At 37.9% G+C, this 23,384-nt stretch overlaps 1 protein-coding gene across 1 annotated transcript; it reads right to left on the minus strand.

The window, feature by feature from the left end:
• Positions 1 to 527: 527 nt before the first annotated feature.
• Positions 528 to 23,346, minus strand: LOC124271815 (F-box only protein 15-like). Its single transcript, XM_046706967.1, has 15 exons — positions 23,023 to 23,346; positions 22,574 to 22,660; positions 20,719 to 20,823; positions 20,093 to 20,200; positions 19,095 to 19,187; positions 17,199 to 17,408; positions 16,306 to 16,444; positions 15,766 to 15,848; positions 11,760 to 11,815; positions 10,726 to 10,824; positions 8,729 to 8,844; positions 5,977 to 6,038; positions 5,364 to 5,401; positions 5,050 to 5,135; positions 528 to 2,377 (listed from the first exon to the last, which is right to left on the minus strand). The coding sequence occupies exons 1-15, from the start codon at positions 23,214 to 23,216 to the stop codon at positions 2,291 to 2,293; spliced, it is 1,563 nt and encodes a 520-aa protein (XP_046562923.1). The 5' UTR covers positions 23,217 to 23,346; the 3' UTR covers positions 528 to 2,290.
• Between the last annotated feature and the right edge of the window lie 38 nt (positions 23,347 to 23,384).

A 23,384-nucleotide genomic window follows, 5' to 3' on the forward strand; every position in this document is an offset into this window, starting at 1 on the left:
TGGACCACACACTTCACATATCTTCATTCGCAAAGCAAGGCCATGAATCCATGCCCTATTTTCCTGTGGAGACCCATAAAATTATTATTTCATAGGTCAAGTCTAAGCCCTGTATCCTTTACTGGATTACATTACAGCAATTTAATGTGGTTTTGATGTTTTAGACAAAAGAATGCCACAAAGGTAGTTAATAATCGTATCACTCTTTCCTGACGAACCAGAGATTTATTTCAATTACTCTATGGTCTCTCTATGCCAAGCTTTAACAACTTATAGAATTATATTTCCATAACTTATTCAGCTGACATATTGAATGATAATTATTACACGAAAAGAATATTTTCAACAGATATCAAGGCACTAGGAAACAAGAAAAAATATTTGCAAACACAGTGTTAGTCACTAAGGCTTGAGACAAAATACTGGACCATTTCCCACAAAGAGTAAAACAACTGACAATAATGGTCAGTAGGTAAGCTCCTGGATGTTCATGATCCTGGCACTGAGACAGAATAGAGACAACAACAATTCTTAAACTGTTTATTATAAAGTTAACAATGTCAACATCTTGTTTGGAATACACACAGACGGTGGACGGACAAAAACAAATAACACAGTATACATTTCCTTCTCCACATTCACTTTGAAATAGTCACAATATGGCTGAAATAATGCTGAGGCGATGTTCAATTTTCACACTGTCAATTAACAATTCTATAATATATATTTCATATCAGTTCTAATTTAGAATATTGCACCAGTAATGTACAATAGTAAGAGGTAAGTTAAAAAAGGGAATGACATGTAACCATTGCAACAACCTTGCATCTGTTGCCATGGTAACAGGTAAGTATATCTTAAGATGAAAATCAACGGCAAAATGTATCACAGAATTTCGAATGTAATTTATACACCGGTCCTCACAGGTTACTTCAGGTCCCACCCTGCCTCATGCTGCCCCACCCACCCCTCATAAATGAAGCAGTAGTGCCTTGCTGGATCAAATTGTGCATAGGGCTGGGGTCAATTTATTTATCAGCATATCCTTTTAATCATATACTCATGCAAAAGAATAGGTGATATTAGATGACGTAATAATGATTTTTCTTAGATTTCTTGTGCAAAGTTGTATATTGATGAATATCACAATCATTGGTCATGTGACACTGTGATAACCAAAGGTAACCAGAATACAAATGTCAATAATTGGTCACTATCTTACAAGTTTATAGAATAAAACTAAAGTTACTACTTAATGACAATAACATGCAGAAACTTGGCAGAAATGTGTAAAACTGTGCAAGTATACGGTACAACCATGCCGGACTGGGCCCTCATGTGTAGAAACGGTGCTTGTAGGTAAACCCTAAAACCCTGCTGGTCTCGAAACCCTGCCAGCCTGCATCCCCTATCTGGATACCCTGCTGATCTGGATCTACAAATCATAAAACCCTACCAGTAATGACCCACTGATGTAAAACCCCAACCTTGATAATCTTCATTAAAAATCTGGAAACCCTGCCAGTCTTCACCAGCTTGTGTGGAAACCTTGATGATCTTGACCTATCAGTTTGGAAACCCAGCTAATCTCGACCCACTTGTCCAGAACCAAAACCCTTCCAGCATGGATGTAGATATCTTGAAACTTTAACAGTTTAAACTACTTGTATTGAAACCCGGCTAATCTCGACCCACTTGTCCAGAACCAAAAGCCTTCCAGCATGGATGTAGACATCTTGAAACTTTAACAGTTTAAACTACTTGTATTGAAACCCGGCTAATCTCGAACCACTTGTCCAGAACCAAAAGCCTTCCAGCGTGGATGTAGACATCTTGGAACTTTAACAGCTTAAACTACTTGTATTGAAACCTAGTTAATCTTGACCCACTACTTAAGAAGCTGTGCTAATCTTGATGCACTAGTCCAGAAACCCTTCCAGTGTGGATGTTCACATCTGGAAACCTGTTTGATCTGCTTGTATAGAAACCCTGGCAGACTGGACCCACATGTCCGAAAACCCTGCATGTCACATATGGACACCTTGCCAGTTTGGAAACCTTGTCTATCTGGTACCGACAGTCTTGAAACCTTGTCTATCTGGACTTGCCAGCCTGGAAAGTACTGATGCTAAAGGCAAACTGAATCTTGCCTTAATCCTTCAATGAAACACATTTCTCCTGACATGAAATATTGACATTAAAATATTTTCCTGGGAATGTCATCAATCATTTTATCTTAAAGTAAAGACAAGCATTTGCAACAGCTGTGAAGACTCCTTGTCAGCCTTGATCAGTAACAAGTCTCAAACCACTCGTTTATCGCTGAGAGCGCAACCCTCACTTCTAGGCATGACACAAATGTGCGATCGTCATCCATCTGAAATGAGAAACAGTCCCATCTTACTGCATGCTCAAGGCGAATGTGAGTGGGTACCAGCACTAGTCAACATAAAACACACATTGTTGCATTGCTTAATTTTCCACTTTAATACATTGTCAGCTGGGGTATATTTCTGTAAAACTACCCATAGTATTTCATCAACAAAAAGTTTTTGGAATAAGGCTATTTTTGTCAAATGATCTGAGAGCTATGTATGACATAAAAAAACAATGTTAAAGTATCGAAGTTTGGTTGTCTGAGCTGTGAAGTCACTTTGCAGCCCAGGTAAGATGTGGACTGATGCTAAAATGACCTGCCAATGTATTCCCAGCATACAACCCACAGTTATCCAACATGTAACATCTACAGTCTACATTACACCGTGGAGATGCAGGTTAGAACTGATATTCAGCAACCGATGCTTGTTGTAAAAGGCAACTAATGGATCGGGTGGTCAGACTCGCTAACTTGGTTGACACATGTTATCATATCCCAAGTACAATCAATGGATTGTCTGGCCCAGATTCAGTTACTGACAGACTGCTGTCATATGGATGGGAAATTGCTGAGTGCAGCGATACATTTACATACAAACAAAACATTCTGTATTATATTATGATACATTTCCTATAACCACTCGCTATCCTAGCTTTGTATTGAACCTTATCTGAAAAAGAAAATGCCCAAACAGTTGTTTATTCAGAAATCAGTCATACATTAGAGAAATACGGTTCTAAATTAGCATTATGAAAGATTGAGACATGAAGTTCTTGAAAGGCATGTAAAAGTAGGATGAACATGAATACAGTCAGCTCTCATTAATCCGACACTCATTAATCCGACAATCACGTTAATCCGACAAAAAATTAGGGAACCATTTAAAACAGTGATAATTACTCTCCTTAATCCGACATACTCGCATTCCGACTCCGACACACCAATCTAGCAACTGATTATTGTAAATACATTGTAAAAACATTTGTTAATCCGACAATCAACACAGCCAGTTGGATAATCCGACTGTATAGAAACAATAACACGTGAGTAGTAATTAGTGTGTGCCTTACTGGCTGCTTGACACCGACGTCGGTGAACATCACACTTGTTAATTAGGAACACAAGATATTTAACTGAGACGATTTAATCAAGAAATAATAGTAGAGCGAGCTGTATCAAATGTTTACAACCGACATGAGTTTTCATCACAAGATGTTTGTCATGAGTACACCACCTACTAAGCGACCCCTTGTAGAAGTTACGCCATTGATCAAGAAAGAAATCTCCTTTTGAAGAAAGACAAACCCCAGACAACACATCAAGAAGTCATCACTTTTGCTGAGCAGAAGTTTGTTTGTTGCAAAGATTGGACGATCAACCGTATCTGACATTCTGAAGCAGTCTGCTTAGTGGTTGAGCGTCTCTATGACTGATTCCAATGCTTCCAGCTATCTGAGGCCAAAACATCGTTGAACACTTTGCAAACATTTCTGACACACCACTTAGACGTGTTTGATGTCAATGACCATGAAACATTTTATAGATAACTTCTTATAATTCTTTATACATGTACGATGTTTCAGAGCTGATTCTTGCTCCTTCATCAGATGATGAAGATCTGAACAACTTCTTTAAATTCTTTATACAACATTTCAGATGATGAAGGAGCAAGAATTAGCTCTTAAAGTATCATTCTTTATACAACATCAGTGTTAATTCCTGCTCCTTCATCAGATGATGAAGATGTGAACAACTTCTTTAAATTCTGTATACAACATTTCAGATGATGAAGGAGCAAGAATTAACCCTTAAAGTATCATTCTTTATACAACATCAGTGTTAATTCCTGCTCCTTCATCAGATGATGAAGATCTGAACAACTTCTTTAAATTCTGTATACAACATTTCAGATGATGAAGGAGCAAGAATTAGCCCTTAAAGTATCATTCTTTATACAACATTTCAGTGCTAATTCCTGCTCCTTCATCAGATGATGAAGATCTGAACAACTTCTTTAAATTCTTTAAACACCATTTCAGATGATGAAGGAGCAAGAATTAGCCCTTAAAGTATCATTCTTTATACAACATCAGTGCTAATTCCTGCTCCTTCATCAGATGATGAAGATCTGAACAACTTCTTTAAATTCTTTATACAACATTTCAGATGATGAAGGAGCAAGAATTAGCTCTTAAAAGTATCATTCTTTATACAACATCAGTGCTAATTCCTGCTCCTTCATCACAAAAAGAAGGAGCAAGGATTAGCTCTGAAACATTGTATACAAAATTAAAGAACTTATTATCCATAAAACGTTTCATGTATCAAGGTTGAGACATGGCATCCAAACTGTAGCTACGTTTGCGAATGAATCTAAATTATTCATATTGTCTGCTTTTTTGTTATTTAGTGCTGCATTCAACATTTACATTCCAGTCTGTAATAAAACAAGTCTAAATTAGATAGTCCAGTGATAAACATCATCAGTGTCACTCGTCACAGTTGGGACACCATGACATGCATCAACAAGGGAGTTGGCCTGACCATCCCATATCATTGGCTGCTTCTTAAACCATCATAGATTGCTGAAGACCAATTCCCAAACTCTGTGTAGCATTTTTCATAACAGAAAGAAAATTAGAAAAATTGATAAATCAAGAACGACAACAAACCTGATTCAGCTCAATATGCACTTGTCCCTTCTCTCCTGAGAACATGGCCGCCAAGTGATTGTCTCCATTGTAATCAAAGTCAAGATCTACAAAACAAATCATTCATTAAATCTACTGGGCATATCATTTTGGCCCAATATAGTATAATAATGTTATAATGTACACCAGTATTTATATATGTGATGCATGAGGTCCGTGAACATCTATCACACAAAAACCTAGCAAATGCATGGACATAGACTTGAAAGTGAAAGAATGACATGTGCAAAAGCTGTTCACATGATATACCTCCATAACACCAAAATCACACTTACTTTTTGTTTTTTCTTTTGCTTGTGCTGTTAATGGTGAACTGTAATGAAAAGGAGACATCTTAATGTAATACTGTAATAACAGTTCTATACAGAAAAAATCATAGTCACATTATTAAACAATATCCAAACTTAGTTACATAGTTTCAAACAAATTACTATAGTTTTCAATTTGAATTATTCCCATTTTGTTTAAGGTTTTGAATTTATGATAAACTGGCCAAATGTTACCCTCCATACATGCCAAGGGGAGGTAACTGTACATATATCACTAACTCCATATTGACAACATCATCACAGCTGTCTGACTGACTGAGTTTGGTTTTACGCCGCTTTTAGCAATATTCCAGCAACATCATGGCGGGGGACACCAGAAATGGGCTTCACACATTGTACCCATGTGGGGATTCGAACCCAGGTCTTCGGCGTGACGAGCCAACGCTTTAACCATTAGGCTACCCAACCGCCCCACATCATCACAGTATTTTCATTAAAATAATTAGGCTTTTAAATGTGCCTCTGCGGCACACGGAACTTACCTCAGCCATGCCATTATGGCATTAACCCCACCATTGCACTTAAATAGATTACCTCCACAATGAGACCAAAAACATACCTGAACGACCAAAATACTGTTTCCCTCTCATCAAGCAGTGTCAGATCCAACCATGCAATGTTCTGGAAAGACATATATCTACATATACTGCTAATCATCAACACACAGTGACAACACTATCGTTTCAGATGATTAAAAGTTTGTACCAAGAGGTGAAGTAAAATAGGGATTAACATTGTGACAAGATTATTACATTTATACATCAACACGTACATGCTAGTGTATCTACTTCTCCCATGTACAATGAGATACCATGCTGCGTATTTAAATGTGGATACCTACTCTGACAATTAAACTGACTGTAAGCAAACCACTCCTTGTTTTATCCCCTCAATGCCAAGCAGGTGTGACACAACCCGCCTCGTCATAGCCCGAGTAAACATTGACATCCAAAAATATGTGATATCCAATACATTTTTTAAGCAGAGGGCCACACAGTGTCCGATCCAGCTGTCCTGATTTCTACCAGGTGATGAGAAGGCAAGTATGGTGTAACATTAATTCTCTCGGCGTTCAGTGAAGTGAGCTGGACAATTGCTGCATACTTAACAAGAGTCATCAGAAGATGACATATCCACCCGGCCCCCACATATTTGAAAGAACAAATCATCTGACAGTTACTTAAAGTCGAGCTTGACTTTTGTTAAAACTAAGTCCAAATCGTTTCTATGGAAATCATGAGAAATATAAATGCCAAAAATCTGTAAATAGCAAAAGGCACCATTTCAAAATTTGTCTAATATATCTGCCAAGTTCTGTTGAAAGAAACTGAACGCTTTTCGAGTTGTGCTCCGAAACTGAAACCCACCCCTCCCTTTTGGGCCTTAGTCCGAATCGTTTCCATGGAAACGGGGAAAAATAAATGTGCCAAAAATCTGCAAATAGCAAAAGGCACCACTTAAGGTTAAGGTTCTGTTTGATATATCTACCAAGCTTTGTTGAAAAATATTGAACGGTTCTTGAGTTATACTCCGCAAACGAAGCCTACACCTCCCTATTGGGACTAAGTCTGAATCGTTTCCATGAAAACCGTGAAAAATAAATATGCCAAAATTCTGCCAAATAGCAAAAGGCACCACTTTGGCATCTGCCTCACATATCTGCCAAGTCTTGCTGAAAGATATTAAGAAGTTTTCAAGTTGTTCTCCGGAAACGAAGCCCACCCCTTCCTTTTGGGACTAAGTCCGAATCGTTTCCACAGAAACAGGGGAAAATAAAAATGCCAAAATCTGTAAATAGCAAAAGGCACCATTTCAAAATTTGTCTAATATATCTGCCAAGTTCTGTTGAAAGAAACTGAACGCTTTTCGAGTTGTGCTCCGGAAATGAAACCCACCCCTCCCTTTGGGCCTTAGTCCGAATCGTTTCCATGGAAACGGGGAAAAATAAATGTGCCAAAAATCTGCAAATAGCAAAAGGCACCACTTAAGGTTAAGGTTCTGTTTGATATATCTACCAAGCTTTGTTGAAAAATATTGAACGGTTCTTGAGTTATACTCCGCAAACGAAGCCTACACCTCCCTATTGGGACTAAGTCTGAATCGTCTCCATGAAAACCGTGAAAAATAAATATGCCAAAATTCTGCCAAATAGCAAAAGGCACCACTTTGGCATCTGCCTCACATATCTGCCAAGTCTTGCTGAAAGATATTAAGAAGTTTTCAAGTTGTTCTCCGGAAACGAAGCCCACCCCTCCTTTTGGGACTAAGTCCGAATCGTTTCCACAGAAACAGGGGAAAATAAAAATGCCAAAATCTGCACATAGCAAAAGGCACCACTTAAGGTTCTGTTTGATATATCTACCAAGTTTTGTTGAAAAATATTGAACGGTTCTTGAGTTATGCTCCGGAAACGAAGCCCACCCCTCCCTTTTGGGACTAAGTCCGAATCGTTTCCACAGAAACAGGGGAAAATAAAAATGCCAAAATCTGCACATAGCAAAATGCACCACTTAAGGTTCTGTTTGATATATCTACCAAGTTTTGTTGAAAAATATTGAACGGTTCTTGAGTTATGCTCCGCAAACGAAGCCAACCCCTCCCTTTTGGGACTAAGTCTGAATCGTTTCCATGGAAATCATGAGAAATATAAATGCCAAAAATCTGCAAATAGCAAAAGGCACCACTTTGGCATCTGCCTCACATATCTGCGAAGTCTTGCTGAAAGATATTAAGAAGTTTTCAAGTTGTTCTCCGGAAACGAAGCCCACCCCTCCCTTTTGGGACTAAGTCCGAATCGTTTCCATGGAAATCATGAGAAATATAAATGCCAAAAATCTGCAAATAGCAAAAGGCACCACTTAAGGTTCTGTTTGATATGTCTACCAAGTTTTGTTGAAACATATTGAACGGTTTTTGAATTATGCTCCGGAAATGAAGCCCACCCCTCCTTAAAGACTAAGTCCAAAACGTTTCCATGGAAACCGAGAAAAGTAAAAATGACAAAAATCTGTAAATAGCAAAAGGCACCACCTTAGGTTCTGTTTGATATATCTACCAATTTTTGTTGAAAAATATTGAAAGTTTTTTGAGTTATGCTCTGGAAACAAAATGATTATGGACGGACGGACGGATAACAACGGGGGGATAACAACCGGGGGATAACAACCCCTCAAAATAACCTAAAGTTAGTAATATGCCATCACTGATGTTATATTTACGCATTTACTTGAAAAACCTGAAACCTGTACTTCAAGACAAAAAATAAACTAAGAGGGACAAAACAGAGACAAGGACGAGGTAGGTTGGGTTACCTTGATGATGCCTTTGAAGAGATCGGTTTTCCAGGGGAGACTGAACTGTTTTGGGATGATCACGTGGTCACCTGTGTGGTCCTTCCTGATAAGCCGAAAGTATGCGTAGCCATCACCTGGAATATGGCAGCCGCTAGAGTCTCATCCTTGAATATTCAGTATGCTATTGCTAGTGGTGTAACGAAACAGCAGTACAGTCTTGTATCGCAATACCAGGTTCACAATAAAATACATTGATTTACAAGATTTAGTATTCAATACATTACAGGTTCTACTGATACAAAAACATGTGAATAATAACAGAAACTGTTCATGCAGATTCTCTAGTATTTCCTGGTGCCCCCAAGCATGTATATTTCTCCCCTACAATATCCCATCTTTGCTCTCTGAAATTTGAAAACAAACAAAACATTCAGCAATGTGATTTACCTGCAAAAGGTAGAGAATATCACATCCATAGTATTTGCATAAAAATCATATCACACCCCTAGTATTGGGATACAAATTGTATCACACCCATATCATTGGGATACAAATCATATCACACTCATAGTATTGGGATACAAATCATATCACACCCATAGTATTGGGATACAAATCGTATCACACTCATAGTATTGGGATACAAATCATCACACCCATATAGTATTGGGATACAAATCGTATCACACCCATAGTATTGGGATACAAATCGTATCACACCTATAGTATTGGGATACAAATCGTATCACACCTATAGTATTGGGATACAAATCATATCACACCTATAGTATTGGGATACAAATCGCATCACACCTATAGTATTGGGATACAAATCGCATCACACCTATAGTATTGGGATACAAATCGTATCACACCCATAGTATTGGGATACAAATCGTATCACACCCATAGTATTGGGATACAAATCGTATCACACCCATAGTATTGGGATACAAATCGTATCACACCTATAGTATTGGGATACAAATCGTATCACACCTATAGTATTGGGATACAAATCGTATCACACCTATAGTATTGGGATACAAATCGCATCACACCTATAGTATTGGGATACAAATCGTATCACACCTATAGTATTGGGATACATATCGCATCACACCTATAGTATTGGGATACCAATCGTATCGCACCCATAGTATTGGGATACAAATCATATCACAACCATATTATTAGGATACAAATCGTATCACACCCATAGTAATGGGATACAAATCGTATCACACCTATAGTATTGGGATACAAATCGTATCACACTCATAGTATTGGGATACAAATCGTATCACACCTATAGTATTGGGATACAAATCGTATCACACCTATAGTATTGGGGTACAAATCGCATCACACCTATAGTATTGGGATACAAATCGCATCACACCTATAGTATTGGGATACAAATCATATCACACCATTATAGTATTGGGATACAAATCGTATCACACCTATAGTATTGGGATACAAATCGTATCACACCCATAGTATTGGGATATAAATCATATCACACCTATAGTATTGGGATACAAATCGTATCACACCCATATCATTTGGATACAAATCCTATCACACCTATAGTATTTGGATATGTATCCTATGGCTGCCCCACAGTATTGTTACACTGATCCATTTAAATACCAGTACCTTTGTTCTGGCGCCATTGCTCCCCTCTCAAAACACTTATTTTAACCATTGTGCCATTCAGGCTGAACATTCAGCAATGGTAGTTCATGTTTATCAAAACAGACTGGAGATGAAATACACTGAATAATCCACTACTATCTACTGAAATGTACACAGGAGACTGTTGTACTAGTCTGTGACTTCAACCACTAGTCTGGAGCCCAACATAGCAATTCTAGCGTTCTTGCTAAGCTCAACTGAAGGTAATCTGTGTGATAAAATACAAACATGCAGAAAAGGATAAGAAAGACATTTTGGGGAAGTCAACCTTCTTCGTCCCCGAATGCTGATGAGAGATGCCACCCAGTACTCACCAACGTCTTGCTTCCTGCAGTGAAGTCCCTGAAACTGTTGTGTCCATAGCGAGCTCCTCATGTTGCGGATATCCACTGTACATCGGTAGTCATGGAGACCTAGTCAACAACAATAGGACAGGCATCAACTCAGACTGAGTGAATGAGTGAGTGAGTTTACTCTTGCTCACTGTCACTGAATTTGTTTTCTACTATGACTACTCTATTGTTTTTCAATAAAGGAATGAGTGAGTGAGTGAGTTTTGGTTTTACGCTGCTTTTAGCAATGTTCCAGCAATCTCATGGTGGGGGACGCCAGAAATAAGTTTCACACATTGCACCCATGTCGGACCCGGGCCTTTGGGGTGATAAGCAAAAGCTTTAACCACTAGGCTACCCCACTCCCTCCCCATCAACTAAAAGAGATCACAGTAACACTGTTACACAAAGTCTTTGAAAATATACACCTTTGTATGTTTCTGTATTGTTGTATAGGAATCTAAATAATTCTGTGTCAACTGCTGTACCACTTATGACAAATCAATGTTAACACTTGACAGTAGAATTCCATAAACAATGGAGATGTACATTTTCATGGAACATATTGAATGAATGAGTATGTTTTTTCACTGCTTGTACGTAACAATATGCCAGCAATATCATGCTGGGGGACACCAGAAATGGGCTTCACACATTGTACACATGTGGGGAATCAAACTTGATGATGAGCGGGCACTTCAACCATTAGTCTACACCCATCACTTGTTGATTCTACTAAACAAATTCTCACAAATTCCACAATATGTATTCAACATTTACTGCTGCACTCTGCTTCAACCACTGTGTACTTGTTTCAACATGGAGTCTAGTACAGTTGGCTGGCAAAAAACACATAAACCACAGAAAATGAATTTCAACATTTTTTGGCCCTTAAAATACACAAATGTTAAACTTGACTCATGCTGGTTTTTTTGGCTCAATATCATCACCCTTACCGTAACTAGGGTCAATATCATCACCCTTACCGTAACTAGGGTCAATATCATCACCCTTACCGTAACTAGGGTCAATATCATCTGGTACCGGGGTATGACCAGGGAGTGGATATGCACTGAAAACACAAGTCACAAACATGTTTATACCTTTCATAAAAGTTTCCCTCAGAGTAATCAGTAACATGAAGCTGGTGGGAGAAGAGTGCTCAGTCCATCTTATGATAACAGAATTGTAATGAATCCAAAGAAGAATATATAATAGTGATGATATATTGTGCCCTTTGAATGTTAAAGTCATATTCCAGCTAAAGTCAGCTATTTCCAGGTACATTGCATGTTATATTCCAGTCATTGCATGTTAAAGTCAGCTATATTCCAGGTACATTGCATGTTAAAGTCAGCTATATTCCAGGTACATTGCATGTTAAAGTCAGCTATATTCCAGGTACATTGCATGTTAAAGTCAGCTATATTCCAGGTACATTGCATGTTAAAGTCAGCTATATTCCAGGTACATTGCATGTTAAAGTCAGCTATATTCCAGGTACAGCTATAAAGTCAGCTATATTCCAGGTACATTGCATGTTAAAGTCAGCTATATTCCAGGTACATTGCATGTTAAAGTCAGCTATATTCCAGGTACATTGCATGTTAAAGTCAGCTATATTCCAGGTACATTGCATGTTAAAGTCAGCTATATTCCAGGTAGGTGTTAAAGTCAGCTATATTCCAGGTACATGTTGTTAAAGTCAGCTATATTCCAGGTACATTGCATGTTAAAGTCAGCTATATTCCAGGTACATTGCATGTTAAAGTCAGCTATATTCCAGGTACATTGCATGTTAAAGTCAGCTATATTCCAGGTACATTGCATGTTAAAGTCAGCTATATTCCAGGTACTATGCATTTAAAGTCAGCTATATTCCAGGTACATTGCATGTTAAAGTCAGCTATATTCCAGGTACATTGCATGTTAAAGTCAGCTATATTCCAGGTACATTGCATGTTAAAGTCAGCTATATTCCAGGTACATTGCATGTTAAAGTCAGCTATATTCCAGGTACATTGCATGTTAAAGTCAGCTATATTCCAGGTACATTGCATGTTAAAGTCAGCTATATTCCAGGTACATTGCATGTTAAAGTCAGCTATATTCCAGGTACATTGCATGTTAAAGTCAGCTATATTCCAGGTACATTGCATGTTAAAGTCAGCTATATTCCAGGTACATTGCATGTTAAAGTCAGCTATATTCCAGGTACATTGCATGTTAAAGGTACATCATGTTAAAGTCAGCTATATTCCAGGTACATTGCATGTTAAAGTCAGCTATATTCCAGGTACACATTTAAAGTCAGCTATATTCCAGGTACAAGTGTTAAAGCAGCTATATTCCAGGTACATTGCATGTTAAAGCATTCCAGTTAAATTGCATGTTAAAGTCAGCTATATTCCAGGTACATTGCATGTTAAAGTCAGCTATATTCCAGGTACATTGCATGTTAAAGTCAGCTATATTCCAGGTACATTGCATGTTAAAGTCAGCTATATTCCAGGTACATTGCATGTTAAAGTCAGCTATATTCCAGGTACATTGCATGTTAAAGTCAGCTATATTCCAGGTACATTGCATGTTAAAGTCAGCTATATTCCAGGTACATTGCATGTTAAAGTCAGCTATATTCCAGGTACATTGCATGTTAAAGTCAGCTATATTCCAGGTACATTGCATGTTAAAGTCAGCTATAGCCAGGTACATTGCATGTTAAAGTCAGCTATATTCCAGGTACATTGCATGTTAAAGTCAGCTATATTCCAGGTACATTGCATGTTAAAGTCAGCTATATTCCAGGTACATTGCATGTTAAAGTCAGCTATATTCATGCTTATATATTCCAGGTACATTGCATGTTAAAGTCAGCTATATTCCAGGTACATTGCATGTTAAAGTCAGCTATATTCCAGGTACATTGCATGTTAAAGTCAGCTATATTCCAGGTACATTGCATGTTAAAGTCAGCTATATTCCAGGTACATTGCAAAAGTCAGCTATATTCCAGGTACATTGCATGTTAAAGTCAGCTATATGCATGCATGTTAAAGTCAGCTATATTCCAGGTACATTGCATGTTAAAGTCAGCTATATTCCAGGTACATATATTCCAGGTACATTGCATGTTAAAGTCAGCTATATTCCAGGTACATTGCATGTTAAAGTCAGCTATATTCCAGGTACATTGCATGTTAAAGTCAGCTATATTCCAGGTACATTGCATGTTAAAGTCAGCTATATTCCAGGTACATTGCATGTTAAAGTCAGCTATATTCCAGTCAGCTATATTATTCCAGGTACATTGCATGTTAAAGTCAGCTATATTCCAGGTACATTGCATGTTAAAGTCAGCTATATTCCAGGTACATTGCATGTTAAAGTCAGCTATATTCCAGGTACATTAAAAGTCAGCTATATTCCAGGTACATTGCATGTTAAAGTCAGCTATATTCCAGGTACATTGCATGTTAAAGTCAGCTATATTCCAGGTACATTGCATGTTAAAGTCAGCTATATTCCAGGTACATTGCATGTTAAAGTCAGCTATATTCCAGGTACATTGCATGTTAAAGTTAAAGTTGCAAAGTCAGCTATATTCCAGGTACATTGCATGTTAAAAGTCAGCTATATTCCAGGTACATTGCATGTTAAAAGTCAGCTATATTCCAGGTACATTGCATGTTAAAGTCAGCTATATTCCAGGTACATAAAGTCAGCTATATTCCAGGTACATTGCATGTTAAAGTCAGCTATATTCCAGGTACATTGCATGTTAAAGTCAGCTATATTCCAGGTACATTGCATGTTAAAGTCAGCTATATTCCAGGTACAATGCATGTTAAAGTCAGCTATATTCCAGGTACATTGCATGTTAAAGTCAGCTATATTCCAGGTACATTGCATGTTAAAGTCATCTATATTCCAGGTACATTGCATGTTAAAGTCAGCTATATTCCAGGTACATTGCATTTAATCTACTGACAGTGAAAAGAACCTTAACCAAGGTTTTCAGACTTGCTACCCCCGTGAAGATCCGGTTAGAATTGATCATCAGTAACCCATGTTTGTCGTAACGGGATCAGGTTATCAGACTTGCTGATTTGGTTGACACATTTCATCGTATCCCAATTGCATAGATCGATGCTCATGCTGTTGATCAATGGACTTTCTGGTCAAGACTCGATCATTTACAGACCACTGCCATATAGGTGGAATATTGCACAGTGCGACCTAAAGCTAAACACCCTCACTCTAATACTTGTGTGTGGACCATTAAGGGACTGACATCATGATCATCAATCCCAACATTTGAATACTATGACAGATATCAAACAAGTTTGTGAACATGACTATCCAATCCTGTAATCGTCTGGTTGGGCAAGCATGGCCTGCTGCAGACCAATTCTAACTAACACCTGATTGACAACACAATGTAATTTAGATCTGTGTGCAGTTTATGAAATAAGGCCTGTCCATCCGCCCAAGGCGGCGGTTCCACACATCTGAGTAAATTTAGTATATCTTAAAATCTAATCCAAATTGAGGGTTACGTTTAGACAATTACTGTTTGAAAATTGAACTATTGTATCGCAAGCTCAAAGCACTGTGTTGACATATCGATGCACAGGGTTTCGTAAACTAAACAGCTCAGCTCGTATGATTCAAAATCATTGAAATTTTCTTTGGATTGTATGGTCTGGTTAAATCCATTTTGGGCTGGTAACATTTGAAGTTACCAGCCCTGATGTCTGGCTGGGTTTGGGGCTTATGTCATACACTGCTGTATGGGAGCACTTCGGACCTGTTCAAACCCTAATTCCAACAAGGCCCAGTGCAGTAATCCATATTAATGCCTGAACTGTTATTCAACAAGCATTCTCATGCATTCACTGCATATTTCCAGGACAAACGTGTAAACCAGTTCACCACACAATAAGGTTCAGCAATCTGGTTTCTAAATTCTTTGTCTATCAAAATATCTAATGAATAATGTCACCAGAATTGTTTATCTACCTTTTGATGGTGCCCAGCAAGCATCTATGTACCAGCTGTAGATGGTGGTAACCCACGGCAACAAACGCCAACTCACCATCTGCCTGTGGAAGAGGACAACGATTTACAAAGACATGTAAATTCAAGAAGAAGTTGACATCCATAATATTTTGTCTTATACTTGAATACCAACTTCTATATGCCTCTCAAGAACCTCAAGATTTATTGAGGAGGGACAACAACATATGGATGAACAACGTCTCTATTACAGTGTACTGTATAGTGTAGTAATGAAGTTGTTTATCCCTATGTTGTTATCCCTCCTTACTACTCTGCTCTTCTAAATGCCTCTAAAAGGGTGATTTCAAAAAGAGATTTTGTCTTCTGGTGATAAGATTATCAGAAATGTCATGAGATAATTAACATTCGATATCACATGGACCAAGAATATGTGATTCTTAGATATCATTGCAGATTCTTACCTAGGACAAAAATGGGAAATTAGATATTCCTAACTTCAGCCATCAGATATGCAGTTAAAGAGGTTGATGAACCCCCTACCTTCCATGTGGCAACAAGGAGATCAGATGCAGGCACAGCATACAACACGATGGTGTCATTGGCGGCCACGGGCGTTGTGTCCTTCACATAAACACTCCACTTGAGGTCAGTGCTGGTCATCAGTGACCTCTGGTAGGGTCTGCAGGAAAATGGCAGTCAAATGACATCACACACTGTCTGATTTCTAACCTAATGCCACGCTTGGGTACAGTATTGAATGTACATGTATCTTGCTGTCTCATAATGATGTACTGAGATGTACTACTTTCATATGACTATTGTTGACAGATTCTACTTTTCACTTGTAAGACATGTTTCAAGTTTTGCAATGGAACTGAACTAGAATCATATACACAACTCTTTCATATGCATCTATCATTGATTTTGGATTAGTAGAAGTCCACACAAAAATTCACATTAAAATGATAAGCTGAGAACAGAATCTGCACACTCCCGGTTTAGTATTGCAACCCATTGTTTAATTGATGTGCTCATGAAAGCATATTCAACCTTTTAAGTAACTTCAGTTACTTCAGGTCTTACTCTCACTCACTGTCACTGAAGTTGTTTTCTACTATGACTACCGGTACTCTATTGTTTTTCAGTAAAGGAATTCCAGTGTTTTTCATTCTTACTCCTAATTGCATTCAGATGGTTTAGAATTTGGATAAATGTTTTCTCAAAAAAATGAAAACACTCTCTCTTTGTCATGCTTACATTTTCAACTGAAAAATCAGATTTGTTATTCATCTTTTATGTCAGCAATGTTCACCAAGAAGATAGTCTAAGAACAAGGGTGTCTATTAGAACATGGACGTGCAGTGCAAAAGTACTGTTGACTTATGATTACAGAGACTTATGACACCCTACACCTGCTACAGCTGTCCCCTTACCCATTCCGGACGGCATGACCTTTGTCATCAAAGAACAGAGGATTGCAAGAGAAGACTTTGAGTTGCTTGATTCTGTTTAGGGGGACATTGGTGAGGCTGTACCAGCGCACTGCTATAGACATGCTGTGGTGGAATACGTCACACGTCATACTTTCGTGCTCTTTTCCATCGCTGTCAATCAAACACAGCTGAAACCACACACCTGCACATCTGCAACAAAAGGAAATTCTGTATCATTACAGGGACTTATCTGATATTCAGCCCCAAGTCTACAGCAAATAGGGCTGGGACGGGTAGGAAAAATTGGAATTGAGTACCCGCATGTACTTTCCTGAATCGGAATCGAGTACCCAGAAATGTAAGGAATACAGCGCTTCTGTCAACTTTCTGAATATTATAGAAAACTTATAAGGGTGGCAATAAGACATTAAAATGATCTCAAGCTATATAATTTACGTCTGTTTAACCAATATAAAGAGTAACACCATTACTTACATTGCTCGTTAAAATAAACTTTTCGTTCCAACTGTTACTGTAACTTGACTACTCACTGCACATGCGCAGATAAATTAAAGTCGTTAATAATAACCCCCATTAATCGGACAATACCATTGATGTAAATGTGTTACGTTATAATGAAAAAGACAAGTTATTATCTGCCCTTGTCATTACAGAGTTTTCTCCCTTTCCGGGTACTCGAGTCCGAGAAATAGGACTCGATTCCAGCTGTACCCGACCCGGATTCGAGTACCCGAGTACCCGTCCCAGCCCTAACAGCAAATGTCTGTATAAATTCCCAAATCATATTTGAACATCATGCTGTTATGGGTAAACCTAATGTCATCATGGTTGTGGCTAAGTAGATTTGTAATTTGTATTTGGACACTGATAACAGGACAAATATAGAGAAAGATGCTTGGAGGAAAACCAGGTTCTATGGATAGTCAACTTCTTTATTGCAATGAGTGTGATGTTTCGGTGTAGGTACTAACACCGTTATCACGCTAACTGTTACGCTAACTGTTAGTAGCTACAGTTAAATGTCACACTCATTGCAATAAAGAAATTGACCATCCACAGGACCTGGTTTTCCTTCATCTTTTCAACTTCTAAAATGCTTGTCAAAATATATACCTCTCAAAGAAGGAAGATGCTTATATCATGTCTCTGCTTTGTTTAACTTTACTGAATTGAATTGAATTGAATTGAATGCAGTGTAAAATTAAGAGTTTTAATACATCTGAAGCAAATAATATCTGAGATGACAATGGCATATATTGTATGACAAATAATGGTGATGTGAGCTGATCATTATGTGTTTATTTGTTGACTGGCGTACAAATATCAGTATCACCAGTGTTTCCGCTGGCCTTTTTTACAGCTGGACATTGTGACCGGTTTAGCATTTCAAGTACCGGTAATTTGTAAATTGTACCGGTCAAGTGATCACGCTTTTCATTGAGTGAGACCTTGCACCCTAACAACCAATAAGAAATGTAGAGGGTATCACAATGCGTCAGTGATGCTATTTTTAGCCAGGGTTAATAAAAAACTGCTATTTTTTATTTGACAACACCTCGATGTCATTGTGAACACGTAATCTTTTTGCGAGGAGAAATATAATTGAGATGGGTAATTAGAAAATTGATTTTAAAATTTGCCGGACACAATGACCGACAGCCTTTGAAATTACTGGACATTCCAACTTTGTACCGTTCAAAGTCCGGTAAATACTGGAAAACGGAAACACTGATTACATGGACCAGAGTCTTCTGAATTGATTTAAAAGATGAGAGTACTAAAATTTAACAAGAATGTACTAAGATCTGTACAAAATTACTGAAAAATGAAGAGTGGATGGCTAACATGTACTGATTGGAAGACTACAATGAATACCTCAGAGCTTTCTCTGTAAATCTTGGCAATCCAGTGTAAGGGTGCATCTTTTTCAGTAACTTCAGACAAGTCTTGTTTCGTTTTTCTGTGCACCTGAAATACAGAAGGTGCAAACAAATCATATAAAGGACTGACCATTTCATCATCTTGGAGATTTAAAAAAAATTCATTACCACAAAATGATGGAAAAAAATACTTTCCCTTCAGTTTGACATAATATAAATTATTCACCGGACATACTTGATGTTCCAAATATGGTCTTAAAAATGCTGGAGTCTTGAAACTGATTGCACAAAAATAATAGTGTGTCTCAGACCAATATAGTTGAACGTTGCTTAGTGCCACAGTTAATTATAGTCAGATGTATTGTAACAACAAAGCCCGGGTCAAGCAAGCCTGGGGTTGATAGCATGAGCACTGATTTAGTGGACAATGTCTAAAAATATGCCAACTTTAGGTACTGGTATCTCCATGGGTACAAATTGCCATGTAAGGTATGATATTTTTTTATATCTTTAGTGATTACTTAAAGAGCAACTAGACAAGAGAAGTCATAAATATAACATTTACACCTACACTGGAATTTGCATGTAGCATGATACTTACTATGCAACCTTTGAGAAAAGAGAGTTGCATTTTTTTATATGCCATTTTTATCATTTTTATTCACATTATTATGGACATTTTACAATTTTACATTACAGTAAATGGATAGATATGCCAGTTGATGTTCAGTACCTATGTGCCCATGTGGGGAATCGAACCCTGGTCTTTGATATGACAAGTGAACGCCTTAACCACTAGGCTACCCCACGGCCCCAGTACCTAAGTATACCTAAGTAAATATATCATGAAATATAATGTATGTATTGTATGTTTTCTTATAATTTATCACCCTAAAATTCCGGGAAACTAAATGATTAGTATGCTTCAAAATGCAGAATGTTCACCTGAAAGAGCTGGAACCACATATAAGCAGCGTGTTCTGATGTTCCTACCGTTTGATACACAGTTGTTTCCAGTACTCCAAAGGAGGTCGCAGTGGCTTGCCTCCCTCATCTTTCACTGTGGTACCATGTGTTCGGAATATCTTCTCCCATAGCAGACTAGGAACGAAATAATAACCATCACAACACTTGAAATGTTTAAGTCATTTCTTAAAGCTTCGACAAACTTTATAAGAAAACTGTGGACAGTCTAGGGTCATTCCCTGACACATCTTACAACTCAGCCATGAAAAACACCTGCACAGTAAGTCAAATGGGGTAAGGAAATAACACTGTAAATATTTTCTTTCAACTTATTCTTTCTACTCCACCCCATCTTTGATAAATCACTTCAGAAAATACAATTTACTTACTTATTCATTTTTTTATTTTTAAAGCTGGAACAGTATGCGTTTGAAGAAATCTGGACCGCCACTAACAGAAAATAGGCCTGACACAATCTGATTATGCTAGTATATAAATCCTACACTGGCTTAGGTCTTGCTCTGGTATGTTCTGGTAATATCACTGGCATTATTCAGCATGTGTGTTGTTCAACATACATGACTCATACAAAACACGAGTCACCAAATACAAGGCCTATTTAAGGATATCTAGCCCCTATGCATATATCTCACTTGTCATTCGCTTGTTTGTGCCACCTTTTGCATACACAAGCAGCTTTTAGCAGATCCTGAGCTTCCAAACGGCTAAATATCTCCAACATAATCTCATATGGAAGACTGAAACAGAAAAATTCAGTTTAGATAATCCATCATGTGACCCTAAGAAATTGGTCATTCAATCATGCAGTGATTCTGAACCTTCAAACATGTCTAACATATCTGAAGAAGATCTAGTTTTTCACATGTAAATGTTTTTATAACCATTTAACTTGTCCTATTTTTCAAATGTCAAGATCCAAAGTTCTTTAAAATGTGAAAAAATCAAGAAGTAAACTCAAGGAGTCCTCGTTAATTTTGTCATAAGGGACCGTTCATAATTTATGACTAGGGGGGTTGATGATGATTTTTATGGAGAAGCATAATTTTAAAATATTTTTATGTACAAAATTGCTGACCCCCCCAGTACATGTGTACAAACTTGATGCCCCCTATCTGCAAGAACAAAATGGGTCCCCATCCCCTTCAAAATCATCATCACCCCCTAGCAATAAATTATGAACGGTCCCTAACAATAATTTTAAAGGTCACATGCAATGTAAAACACAACTTTGCAGATTCTGATACCTTTCGGTATGGACTTACCAAAACAAATCGTCAAAAATGCAAATTCAACTTATAAAGTTGAAAAATAACGCGATGAAAAAAAAAAACCGTGCGAAATTGTAGTTCAAACGATTCACTAACTTTCCCCAAGCGCTTGGGGGAATTGAAGTGGTTTCAACAGCTGGGCTGCGCTCATAGCACATGCGCAATGAAATAGGTTCGCGGAGCTTGGAAGTGGGTTGTCCGGTGAATACATGTATTCGGTGAAGGCTTTGGTGTGAGCTATTTTTCTAATGTTTTGTTGATATTTCACAGGCGCGAGCTTTTTACATGTTATTACAGTAGATTACCGATTTAACTGTAAATATAATTTCATTTGTCTATTTCACCACACGTTCTTCTTACCGAGTCACTTTCTCAGTTCGATACTTAAAAGCAAGTCATTATTTAGCATCGACAGAATTTCTAACTGTGATATAGATATGTCGTTGTCACAGACAAAACTCAATGTCTGTTTTATTGGCACCTATGTGTCTGCTAATGACGATATTCAATACACAATTTCAATCACTGACCACATGCAATTTGAACTTAACACCTATCAGGCTATACACCATAAACAAAACGCATTGATTTATGGCCCGAGTTCGGTCTCTGTCACATTATGTAATTACACAGACAGGCAGGTGTGATACTTGAACACATGACATGTTATGATGTCTGTTGATTGCAAAATGTTATACACAAAAAAATGAGCATGTATTTACAAAACCCAACATCTCTATATATACACACACAATGAGCCGTGAGGGCATCTGCAAATGAAGCAGCCGTTACACTTGAGTGCACACCTACCCGCTCTGACTGGGTTCGGTATCCCGGCTACTTCATTTCTTGGGAAGTAAACCCAAGTACAAAATATTGCACTTTTGATTTGCGATTGTACGCTTATAATTTTGTTTTTATGTTTTTTCATAACCAGCAATGTATATTATATGTCATGAATAAGTGATAATTGTGTTTTAATTATGTTTGATTTTTTGGTTGCATGTGACCTTTAAACAAAAAGATGAAGAGTCTCCCTAGATTCCAGTGCCATAGACCAGCAAATCTCATTGGGGCCCCACAATGAAACTCACCCACATTTCATGCTATCTATGACCTAGACAAATACTGTGAACAAATTCATTTGTGTATGAGTGGGAACAACTCATTATTTGTATAAATATGTATGACATGCAACGAGTATTAAGAGAAGACCCACTGTTCTATTGTCGCCTTTCCTTTTATCAGTGGTGGAGGTCGTCTTCGACTGTTAGTGACTGCAGTGGTATTTCTTCCACCTTTTGCTCTGAAAGAGGAAGCAATTTTACTTTCCTTGTTGTTTTAGTACTATTTGCTCATCATGCTGGTAACTCTTTCCGTTCATTTCTGTAACATCTCAGGAACGACTAGATATATTTGCACCTTGTGTAATCATGTGGACGTAGTTTGTTTGGTTAGTTGTCGGGCTAACAATCCAAAGGTCGTGGGTTTGTGCCCGACGGATTCTTACAAAACTGGTTGCTTGTCTTAGTGACACATGACCTACGACAGAGACCATCCACACGAGATGATACGGAGCTGTATTCTAAAGGTGCTTCAAATTATATGCTACAATGATTTAGTCGATTTGTTATTCTGACACCTTACAAATATGAGCTCATATCCTACCTTGCATTTTCTACAGGCTTTGTTGATTTTTTATCGTTTCCGGGAGTCATAAGAGTGTGTCTAGTGGAACTACTGTTTCCTCCTCCACCGCTTGGACTTGAATCACTGTTGCCAACAGTGTTGGTGTGCTGTTTATTTTTATGTTTATCCAAGTATCCAGTAAGATGTCGTCTATGGTGGGATGAACTTGCCATAGTTCACTTCTGTCGGAACTATAAACGCTGGTTCGCAGGGCGTGTTTATCCTATGTTTCACCAGAGACCGTTTCACCTATATCCCAACATAGCAGTCGCTGTAACCCATGTAAACAAACTTTCCGGATACGGAAATATCATAATAAAAGACGGAAACAACAATTACGC

The sequence above is a fragment of the Haliotis rubra genome, unplaced genomic scaffold, assembly GCF_003918875.1.
Source record: "Haliotis rubra isolate DU_JTF1 unplaced genomic scaffold, ASM391887v1 Scf103, whole genome shotgun sequence".
NCBI lineage: Eukaryota > Metazoa > Mollusca > Gastropoda > Lepetellida > Haliotidae > Haliotis > Haliotis rubra.

Coding starts and splice junctions, on each gene's coding strand:
- LOC124271815 (XM_046706967.1), bottom strand. CDS start 23,216: ATGGCAAGTTCATCCCACCATAGACGACATCTTACTGGATACTTGGAT. Junction 17,409..19,094: donor TTTACAGAGAAAGCTCTGAG/GTATTCATTGTA, acceptor CTTTTGTTGCAG/ATGTGCAGGTGTGTGGTTTC. Junction 2,378..5,049: donor TGCATATTGAGCTGAATCAG/GTTTGTTGTCGT, acceptor TTCTCATTTCAG/ATGGATGACGATCGCACATT.